The 12892-nt window shown below is 28.0% G+C and overlaps 1 protein-coding gene across 1 annotated transcript in view; it reads right to left on the reverse strand.

Annotated features, from left to right (window-relative positions):
* LOC132926342 (uncharacterized) overlaps positions 1-12892 on the reverse strand; it is a 157545-nt gene that overhangs the window by 12794 nt on the left and 131859 nt on the right. Inside the window, exons 9-12 of the mRNA XM_060990693.1 lie at positions 12241-12377; positions 6007-6250; positions 5055-5498; positions 3016-3648 (exon numbers count right to left, since the gene is read on the reverse strand). Of these exons, the coding sequence (XP_060846676.1) occupies positions 3016-3648; positions 5055-5498; positions 6007-6250; positions 12241-12377 (1458 nt within the window). The remainder of the gene's footprint in view (positions 1-3015; positions 3649-5054; positions 5499-6006; positions 6251-12240; positions 12378-12892) is intronic.

Genomic DNA, 12892 nt, shown 5'->3' on the forward strand with positions numbered 1-12892 from the left:
GTAAACAACATTTTCGTACAAGTCGGTAGACGTAAAAAACGTTTGACCAACTACAGACTAAACAGCATAGGTAACAATATAGTATAGTATATCAATCTTAAAAACCGCTTTTGGTATCCCTATAATATTATAGCGTTCGTGTTTTTTCACAAGATTTTTAAGCCACGAACCTACGAATATAAAAAAATAATATACCTACACAGGTAAAATAATTAGGTACTTAAAAAAAATATTTATAAATTCGTTGAACATACGTAAATGTCTTATACTCACGTAGTGTACCTATAACCAGCTCATATACGCTATCGCTATCCATCTGTATTATTATATGAAATAATATGATAATAATAATAATAATAATAATATTATAACCTCGTGTCTCTGGTCGTCTTCTATCTATCACGCACCTGCAAATACACAGTCATATCTCTCACGTATTAAACATTTATTCTTGTCTCTTATACAAGTGTCTATCGTACCGGAAACGCACGTATAATCATTTTACTGCTGTTCGTTCGTCGTCGACAGTCGCGGCGGCAACAGTGGTGTTAAAGGTATTAAGGTGTATATTATACGTGTATAATATATATATATATATCCCCACTACTTACACTCTATACCACCGTCACCACCTATAACAGATTACTATCTCCAGTTGTCGTTGACTATATACGAAAATGACGCTGTTTTCTTTTGAACCAACGTGTACACACATATTTTGTATAATACACACACTTGTTGTTACAATCAAAAATCACACATCGATAAACACAGCTTCCGATTGCACATAGTAGCTATTATTATTATTATTATTATTATTATTATTATTATGTGTGTGCGTGTACGGGTACAACGCTCGGCTATAATATACGGAATATTGTTATGCCAACAACGCCTTCGTCGCGTTTTATACAAAGATTCGCACAGTCACAAAGACTGCGAAGACGAAGGAAGCGATACACGTGGTACCGGAAGTTGGGAGAGAGGAACGAGGATTATCTCGGCTGTTTCCGGTCCGTCGGGTGTGCACGCCATTACACCAAAGCTCCTCATATTTCCCCTTTCAACCTGCGAGAGCTGACAAAAGTTATAATTCTTATAAATATATTTTATTTATTTTTCATGCACACCACATTTATATTAAGACACATATATTATTATTATGATTGTTGTTGTGCGCCTACAGTATGCGTGCACGCGTTCATAATATAGCGTTAAGAATAGATAGTATAGCTGTTATCTATACAATCGTTTAATTTGGGTTGCTCGATTTTCCAGCAACTGATTTTAGCTCCACTGTTTCATCTAAATATCCAACGCCGCATATATAATACACTTTCAACATAATGGCGAAATTTTTGAGAATGCGAAAACTATTTGGTCGTATAGTGTGGTGAATTTATAGCGGTGAAATTTTTTTTTTTTTGTACAAAGTGTAGTAGTAGACCAAGTAAAAATAGGTTTGCGTTTAATTTTTCACATTGTTAAAATGTTTTAACTTCGACGCTTTGTACATTTTATAATTATTTTAACCATCAACATTCATAGTTCACAATTTCGTATGAATAACTATCATATTATTAAATAAATAATTAGAACTTGATTTTAACGAAATTCTTCAAATTTCTAATTTTAAGCGCTCATAAAAAAAATATTGTTGATCTACATTCTACTATCAACTTTTTTTTTAACCTCGACATTAATAGATACTTATGAAGAACTTTGTATTAAAATTTCAAGCTTTTTAGCTATGCGAACATTTTTAGAAAATTATTAAAAATTGTAAACGACTAAAAATAAATAAAGTTAAAAAGGTTTCGAAAATGTTATTATACATAGAAATAAATTAATATTAATATATAAAAATAACATTTTTAAATATATACCGTTATTTATTTTTAAATTACAATGGTAAATTCAGAAAATCGATTATGTCAAAAATTGATTTTGTGTAAAAATGCCAGTCTACATTAAATTTTTTTGGATATTTTTTATTTTCGAGTTTTAATCTAATCACCCACCCACTCAATGTCGAAGAATTTTTCCTGATTAAAAAGTTAATGATAAATACAAAAAAAAAAGAATAAAAGAACACGTCTTTATAAAATTAATACATTCATCACTCTGCTCAGAATCTAAATAAGTCGTTCAAATAAATTGTTGTTTTTAAAAATAATTACATTTCGATCTTATTCAAATATTTTTAAATGTAATGATAAAACTGTACATAGTAAAATTAATTTTGCATTTAAATAATAGTTTTTAAAAAGTCATATAATTAAAACAAACCGTTTATTCATATTTTCATTATTTACGGTTATTTCAGTACATTATTGTACGGTACTTATTTATGATTATTTTTAAATTTCAAAGCACTTTTGCTTATAGGTAATATTACTTGGCCCATAATAAATTGCCTAAAAATGCAAATCATCGGTTGCCAAACTTTTTTTGGCGGAAACAGGAAATGAACCTTTTTAATTTTTGGTGGAAATATAGTATTATACGGTGGCCCGTATATCATGTATATAGGCAGTAGGTACCTATGCTAAATTATACTTTATAAGTCTATAACGTAAAATGAATTTCTCCTCATGTATTTATGATATTATAGCTGTTATTAATATAATTCATGAAAATAGGCAGGACGTAGGTATATCCTACTATTCATGTCAATTTTATGGAGGTAACTAATATTTTTTCTATAGAATGTTATTCTATTTATATTCATATTCTATTATTTGTTATTGCACATTGGGCGTGTGGTTCGTAAAAAATTTTTCGTTATCACTAAAAGGGCAACACATGGATTAAATGTTGACATGATTTATACATGGCGATAAAACAAGTTTTTTAGAGAAACGGTATATCTGTTAAAGTAGCTAAATAATATTTATGTTAACATTTAGAGGTTAAATTAAAATTACCAAAATCATATTTTATTACATTAACGCGTGTTTAATACTAGGATTGATTATGTGTTTCGTGTTAAATAGTTAAAGCTGATAAACCTACCTGTGTTATCCCCGATGTCGTCAATAATATAGTTGGAACTATCGTTGTCATTGATATCGTTAAATGGCACTGCTGCAACATTGATCATTCCTTTGATAATCGCCGATATGGTGCTCCCATAACTATTGTAAATCCTTCCACGATATATTCCAGGTTCTATGCTGTCATCGATTACAAACACCACTTTCTGGACTGCATTCTTAGTGTCCAGATTATAATCACCTACATTGCTATCCACCACGTCTTCTTCGGGATCAAAATAGTAATCGCTATCGTCTTGTACGTTGATACTAGCCCTGCTGTTTCCGTTATTACTATCAGTTATGGTAACGCCAGTCACATTAAACGCAACTGCAACCGCTGCAGGCGCTTCTCTAGGCGTGGACTTAAAAAGCTGTAAAACGTAATTATTGGGCCGATGTTGATGATAATGTAACGAAGACGTGTTCAATGAACATGTTATGCAAAATCGTGTTCTTCTATAAATGCTGGTGACGATGCCTTCCACTTTGGTTCCACAAGGATGTGTCACAGTTGTGTTTGAGTCTTCGTTCAACAGTTCTTTCTTTGATATTGACCGACAATCAGTGATTTCTTGAAGATCTCTACTACCCTGATTGATCATTGTTTTGTCTGTAAATACAACATGCCGTTAATATTAGGGTAAAAACTAATAAATTAAGCTAATCTATAATACTATACAACGATGTTTCCCAACCTAGAGGACTCGCACTTCAAATAGGGGGGGAGTGAGGGCGTGTACATATTGCCGAGGAGGCGCAAGCTGTCATAACGAAGTCAAATTTGTATTTATTTAATTATACATATTCAATTTTTTCAATTTATAGTAAGAGGGTGCGAGACCTTTGAAAATCACTAAAGTGGGCGTGGAATAGAAGAGGTTGGGAGCCATTACTATACAACTATAATTAAAGTAAATAACATGATTTCAGTATAATAAATAATACTGTTATGAGATTTAATAATATAAATTAAATATGGGTTGTTTGTCATTAGAATATAATAACGAAGTATATTATGATATGTATACACACTTTCATGTATATATGTATAAAACAAAAATAATAATGTCGTTTTAATATACTACGTAGACTATACAAAACAAATAAATATAAATTAATAAGTATACCAATTTAAATTTACATTAATATCTAATCTTTTTTAATAAATATAGATTATAATTTAATACATTTCGTATTAATAATATAATATATAATAGTCCAAAGTTATTGTGTTTAGCCATAGCCAACAAGGTATATTTAAATCTTTATTTGAGTAACCGCTAAGAAAACGTTTGGAATATATTTTTAAATTATTTACTTTTAGTACTATTACATTTTTTTATAGAATCAATAATTTTATTATTTATGCATTTACGACATAATTATATAAATATAAGGTCGACAGTTATTAAATTAAAGACCTTTAGAAGGCCAATATAATTATTCAATACCCACAACTAACCACAAACCTAAACATTATTTTTCCCCTCGTATAATAACCTAAAGAAGAGGTATGTATAGGTATAATGTTTATTTTTTCATATAGAAAAGAAAATGCATATTAAAACACTGTGATTACTCGTTAGTTACAATCTAAATTTTCAATAAAAATAAACCTACTAAAATAATTATAATATTCTTATAATTATTATACTTTCGTAGTAATATAAATATGATTATATTATTAAACGTTAAAGTGTAAAACCAAAGAAAAGTACAGCACTTGTTTTTCTTTAATAATACGTAAAATACTCGTATTTGTATTCACTACTATTGTCGTTATTTCTATAAATAAATCTAAATATTGTTAAGTGGGATCAACGCTAATGGTTTTTTATTAGGTAACAAAATATACATTTTGACGAAAAATATTTAAATATGCTTTCACCAAAATGTCAATGTCGTAAAATACCGCAATATTAAAATATCAGGGTTAGTAAATAATTTCGTGAAACGAGTTTTCCTGCAGTGAGAACGCATAATTGATGTTGAGTGTTTAATGTCAGCTAATTTTACCTGTTATATGATAAACGCAGGGTTTATTCTGTATGCCCATTGTGTTGACGGCCCGGCATTCTAGTCGACCGTGAAGAAAGTTTGGACGAACTGCGCTTGAAGAGGCTGAGGCTGCAGCCGATACGACTGATAAATACGATTTTAATACTGGCGTACTTGTGGTAAATGTATATGATATTCCACCGTCACTGCCTTGGACAGCTGTTTCCGTAAGTAATGAGTCTAGTTCTCTTATTGATCGCCCAGTTAATGTCATTTCATTGGATTCAAGGGGACTTCTATTGTGGGATTCTAGTTCTGCTTGTTCAGGATAGAATTTCCAATGGTATTCGATGGTCGGCGGATGCCCATGACCTGCCCGACATCGAATCACTGGCCCAGTGGCTGCGTCAGTTTTTTTTGTAATAATATAAATATCTTCACGATGCTGGCACACCGGAACATCTTCATGGTTATAAGAAACATATAATTTTTTAAATATTAGTTCAAATTTACCGTTATTAATATTATAATATGCAGTGGCTGATCTAGGATTTTTTTGATTTTTTTGAGTGTGCACTTTTGGGGAGGGAATTAAATAATTTTTATATCTTTGTATATAATATTATCATATAATTTTATAAACACAATATTTAGGATTTGATGTTAGATCTTACAAATATAATATATCTGGATGACACTTTTATAGTTGTTGATTCGTGAAATGAAAAATATAAATATTTGTTTAAATAGACATTCTTTGACAAGTCGAAAATTACGCATAGAACGTTTTGATACCTTTACTCTAAATTTTTGTTTTTACGTATTTTACGTATTTGTAAAATTATAATTCATTACATACTATAGCCTATACAGGTAATAATTTCAAACTTTTTGTGTCAGTTTCATACCTAATTGAGAGATAATTTAATGACGTTTTAAAATGCCAATAATAATAATTAGCCGTACTTACGTTTTACATACAACCGAACTGTGTTGCTGATCGTTTTGTTCTCATCGTTGCTGTCGCTGTCGATCCCATTAGTCGCCTGGCACGAATATTTTCCCGCTGCAGCGGCCTTCACGGACTGCAAAACCAAACTACCCAACTGACTGTACTGTATAACGCGACCCGCCAGCCTGTTGTTTCTCTTCTCGCCCCTTTTGTCACCGTCGTCCGATCGTCTTTTCTCCGTCTCTTGCGTCAGCCGAACACCCTGCGTTGCAATAATTGAAGGGGTACATTGTACATATTATAGTGTGCATAATAAGCTCAAGCCAGCGCACAAAGCGGTTGTCGGCAACGGAGACACTCAATGACGGGTGAAAACAAATTAGATCTGAATTATTGTGTTACATTAAATTTTAAAGCAATTCACTTTAAGAGTGGTTTGACATACTTCACGCACAAACACACTGATATATTATTACGAATCTACCTATGCGCACACGGCCATCGATAACGCCAGTTCTCGTTCGCCAAATAATACACGACTACACTAATGGTTTATATTATGTAGGATAGGTACCACAAATTTGATTGCGTCAAGCTGCGGGCTCGAGCGTTTTCTCGAATTTCGATTTATATAGTATACACTATAATGTGGCGAACGCAATAATTATTGATTGCTAATAATTTCAACTCAATGCAAATCCACCATTACGCCGCCGTATAGTGTCGGGTACCATAAACTAATAATATATTGATTATCGTCTACAAATAACCTCCTTTGACATGAATAAATTATTCGAATAAAAATGAGAACGAACAAATAGATAGACTACAATGATTGGACAACATCAAGATGAAATCGTTTTGTTTAATATTAGTAGACGTTTAAAAGCGTTGATATAATAATTATGAATTTGTGAATGATATGTTATATCATGAAAGCGAATAATTTTTTTCACTGTTTTTAAACCAACAAATTATATTATTGATCGTTATATTTCGTTCGGATTGTTCATTAGTCATTTATTTATACATTTACAGAAGATTTCATGGATTGAATTATTACACTCTATTCATGAGTTGATTTGATTTTAATTATTCAGTAGGTACCGATGGTACTAGGTACTCGTCAAATTAATTTAACCAATCACATTTATTAGACGATTAAATAAATCGTTAATAACAAAATACGTAACTATTGAATAAATCTGTAAAATATATCAATAATATCTATTTCAAGAAATTGATTGTTATAGGTACGTTTGTAACTTATAAACATAAAATATAAAGTAAATTACGTATTTTATACGAAATTTAATAAGCATTAATTAAATTCACGCCATGTTTAAGGTTATGCCATGAATAGTATAAAAAAAGGTCACTATAATATTTTTTATGAACAATTTTCGGACAAAATCTAAATGTAAACAAGGCACAATGGTATTTGGTAAAATCTTTTTGATTATGTGGATACAACCAGTGTTATAATTTAAAATAGCTATATTGAATAACTAAATAACTAAATATTTGTTTATAATTAATTATTAGATTTACCCTCAGAGTCTAAGGCCACTAAATGTAAATTACATTAGGTAACTGCATTAAATTATTATATACTTACTTTAAGAAACATAATATGTAAATAGTGATTAAATATATTATTAGTCAGTATTCAAATATTGCAATCTGATTACTATTTGTCGGTGTACTTTAAAGTAAATAAATTACATTTTTTTTATTTAAGCTAATATTAAAAAATATCACAAGTAAAAATGTAATAACTAAATGTCTACCACTACCTTCTACATAGAAGGTAATATTGCAGTTTATGTCAAATTTTAATCTTAATATTTACTAATAAATGGCATATTGAAGAACGAATATTTTAGTATTTATTTTTTAACAAATAGGTATGAATGATTACGTTAACTTATAAATAATAAAAATGTAAAAGTTTAAATAATTTATACTAATTCCATCATATACCGGTAATATTAACCCTGTATATATCATGTAGCTATATGCATACATGCACTCATATTGATATGATATAAAATAAATACAATAATTCGATTTATGAAATAATAGAACTAATAACTATATGTCTAAATACATAGGTATTGTATTATTCTGTTGAATTTAAATGATAGTAATATTGTTTTTATGAGTTTTAATTAAATCTTTATACATTTTCAAATAAATATTTATTTATAAACATAGTAAATAATTTAACTTATTAGTGCTACAATAATTAAATATAAAAATTAAATAGATACAAGCAAATAATTGAAACGTAAAAATTATCTAAAAAAAAAAACAAAAAACCAAAGTATGTAGTAGAGACCTAGGCACCAATATTATAGAATACAGAAATTTCAGTTATTCAATGCAGGTTATTATTACGATTCACATACGGTAAGCAATTTATTTATTCGACCATGTAAAAATATAAAAATATTTAAACTATATTATAAACAATTGTCAGAACGTTTTTAATAATCGGAAATTTTCACGCATACTTTGTAGTAAAAATTTATAAAATCTTCAATTTGTATAGCTAAAGCTTGAACATTTAATAAAATATTGCTTATAAGTATTTCATGTTGGACTTTAAAAAATCTAAATATAAAGGTACATGATTATTTTTTTTAATTAAAAAATGTTATTTATAGGGTTTTGGGAAATTCAAAATTGTACGTATATTATAAATTTTACTTTACGCTATGATATTTTTAAAACATTTAGATTAATTTTAAGATATTATATATTTATACCATTTACACTGTTTTACGGTAATCTGGTATTGACATAAATCAATAATAAAATATATGGTATAAATATAAATATTATAATAATTAAATATTAATATAATAAATGCAATGTGTTTTCGTCAAAAATGAAATTAACCTATATCGTAATACTAATAGCAAAATAAATTACTTTAATAAATAATAGCAATATAAAAAAAAAATGTATCATACAATTACTTGGTGATATAGGCTGACGATCTGTCTCTGTTTAGAATCGCATTTCGTATACAATATACAACTATATAATATTATTCAATTCAATTTTTATACATCCATTACAGTGACCCACTCCAAATCTACCCGACAATTACTATACAGCACAGTAGTATCCTCTTGCCCGCCTTTTTTTATATATCAGAATACTATTGTATAATTATAAATTGTTTTGAAAGATGTTATTTTTTGATGATTTCAAATTTTGTAAAAAATATATTTTCAAAATTGTTGAATCAAATTATTTTCTGAATAATGCAATTAGAAGATTGAATTATATAATAAATTTATATTGTAGTTGTATAAAAAATAAAAATTATAAAATTATAATTTAACGTACCTAATATAAAACAGAACCTCTCTTTCATTTATATATACATGATGTTGTATTTAAGTATATATAAGTTATATAATATACTACTATAATTATATATAATTTAAGAAAAAAATTATTACGGTATTTAATTTTTATTTACTATATTTACATTCACTAATGAAAAATCTTGGGTATGACATTCTGACTCACCAGTGTAAACTAACAAAGTAAAGCAATTTAGGTGTCTATTAAATTTGGTTAACTGAATAATCGGTTACCTAATATTCTATTGTATAACTAAAATTAATTTACAAGTTATAAAAAAAAGTGATCTGCTGAATTTTTATTTCCGCTGGGAAAATATTAACTTTCTCGAATTACTTGTTTAAAAATACATTTAAAAAAAACACCATTGTGATATCTCTATTTATCTAAGTTACTATTTATAGTACTAAGTATATTATAAATCAATAAAATAATAGTTATATAATATAAATTTTTAATTAAAATGTATAATTGTATAAATATAATTAATTATTAAGCTATGTGATTTAACAATGTATTTTCTTAATATTTTAATCACTAATAATGTCTCTTGCCTTTACTAGCTATAATCAAAACGCTGAACGTTAAGACTGAAGTTTAGCTCATATTTAAAATTTAATTAACTTGTGTATTTCAAATAATTGTAAAAATAAAATAAATAATTATAAGAAAAATAATTATTTCATAATAACTAAAAGAAAAAGGAAGAAATGTTCTACGTGTACTAAATAATATGTAACAGATTACATTATGTGTAGGTAATTTTAGTTTAAGTATTATTATAGGATCTTTGATAATATAAATTTTGTTAAGTTATTATTTTTTAGAATAAGCTGCATTTAAAAACCACAAAACAAAAACTGCATATACGTGTCCATGATTCCTACTCAATATTAGTCTTCGGTAACGAGTTAAATTTAAAAGTCATCAGAATAAAAAGTAACTTGTCAATTTACAAGTAACATAGTGCTTTTCAATAGAACCTAAAATAGATAGTTTTTGGCGCCTTTGTAAGACTGTAGCTCATTTATTTCCAGTCATGCGATAAAGTGTTATTTTATTTGTTTACATTTCGAAGCAATGATAAATCATCGGGAGTTTAGTTTATTAGGTGTATATATAGTGTTATTGTGGTTTTTCACCATTGAAGGTTTTGTGTTATTTTACTTTTTTATCCGCGGTGATCACGTTGTTGTCTTTTTTTTTTTATCTAACATGTAGGCCTCATATAGCTATATATATATATATTTATATATATATATATATTTATATATTCAGGTAATATGAATAGTGTGTCGTGTGTGTCAATTCTTATACCGTGATTGTTTAAGTGTATACTTTTATATTATTTATCAATGCGATGCACGTGATTTGTCATTTCCCTCTACCGTTTTGGCCCATAATAGAAACCATATACGAGAACTTGATAAAAAAATAAATAAAAAAGATAGGGAGACAAGTGATGTATTCACAATAATACATATAATATAATATGAGATGATGGTTCTATAATATGCTTTTCATTTGTAAATGATCCTTTTCATATCTACCACCCGAGAATTATTGTTAGTATATAGTAAAGATGACAACTACAAAATTACTCTTACGGTGTAAATAATAAATCTTCCAACAATGATACATAGATGGGGCGGCGCGGTGTGGGCATGGAAAAATAATAATACTTGTGTTTGAGGACATCCATTTTTCCCTACCCTTTAAATCATATTTCAACCCTACATTTTTAGCGTTCACATGTTAATAATATAGCCGCAGTACTTTAAAACAAACAATACATCCATTATCGTTATTTTTTTACAGATACTTATGCTCTATTGACAAGTATAGTATGTTGTAGAACATTGAATGCGTTACATTATGATTATTTTTTTATGGTTATATTATGTTCCGATTTAATGATAAAATATTTAGGTATTTCTATGGGGAATAAGACGTAAGTATTGTGCATATTATAATTTGTTTAAACTTTTTAATTTATTCATTACAGATTTTTTAATCTACCTAATTATTAAGTTTTAATCTATCACAACATAAAAATTGTATAGGTAAACGGTATTCAATAATCAGTTGTCCGTATGACTGCATATGCATGGATGAGCACGGACGTTATACTATCAATTCAATTATGGTAAAATATATTTATTTCTCGTCGACTATATAATATTATTATTTATTTTTCGATTCACCTTATTGGTACCATTTATAACTCGATGTATTTATTGCTTAAAATTATAATCCACGATTAATGTTGTTTCATAATATTCTAACAGTGGTGAATAAATTCAGGGAATCCACATTCGTGGTTATTAAATAAGTACATACTCAAACTTTGAAAGATAACTTAAACTTTGTAATACAATGTGTGAATCGTTTTGAAATACAATGATTCAAACTTTGAAATTATAAATAATTATCTAAATTTAAATTGATATTTATTTGATCGATTGTATTTCCAAATACGACTCAATGCTTTCTTCGCGGAACTTATTAAGTCCAATGCGCTAGTAATAGTTATTATTGCCACTGTTCACGTGTAGTATATACACGTGTACTAGAGGTACCTACGCGAAGTATTAATGATAATTAAGTCTCAATTTCCAGAAGAAAAAAAAGTCAATCTCCCACATTAAAATGAATCCAGACGACGGTTTAAAACGTGCACACAACGTAGGATATATTTAATTTTAAATCGAGTTTAAAAAGTTTTCAAGAAAGCGTATAAAACAGAAATATTTTATTGTACATAGACTCTGAAGATATATGTTGTTATTAACACTTTGTACTGTATTGGCAAAATATATACGACATCGAAACGTACAATTCAAATAAACACCAGTAAGATCGATTACTCACGTTGTGGTACCAACTGTAACGGATGGTAGTTGACGGATTGGCTCGGGCCGCACATTCGAAGTAAACGTCATCTCCAGGACCGATACGCCCGGTGTCCAGCATGCGATTTCCAAATCGTAACTCTACTATTGGAGGGTCTTGAAAAATAACACAGAAATACAATACAATAGCGGTATATAAATGACGCACGAAGAGCATAGTGTGATGAAAATGTATTTCGTCAACTATTTCAAATATTAATTTAATAATATTATAATAATCAAATTATGTTATAAAATGCATATACGTTTAACTACTGTCTATACTATATACATAAAAATATTGTGTTAGTTGTATATTATTGACATTATGGTAGCAAAAGGCTATATTTATTTTTTACAATTGTTCTTTTGCACGTTAACATAATATTTTTTATACTAAATAGGTATTGTAAAAGCATATTATTTATAGAGTTAAAATACTATTAATATGCACACCACTATAACATGTATGCAGTATTTACTTTCTACTATTTTTACAATATCTATGATAAATTGAAGTTATGAATATTGTCTACGGTACTTTCATATTTTGGGTGTAATAAATAATTAATTAAAATATTTTGAAACTATTGAAGTTCTGATAAATTTAATTATTTTATTCCAGACGCTTT

This window comes from Rhopalosiphum padi, chromosome 3 (genome assembly GCF_020882245.1).
Source record: "Rhopalosiphum padi isolate XX-2018 chromosome 3, ASM2088224v1, whole genome shotgun sequence".
NCBI lineage: Eukaryota > Metazoa > Arthropoda > Insecta > Hemiptera > Aphididae > Rhopalosiphum > Rhopalosiphum padi.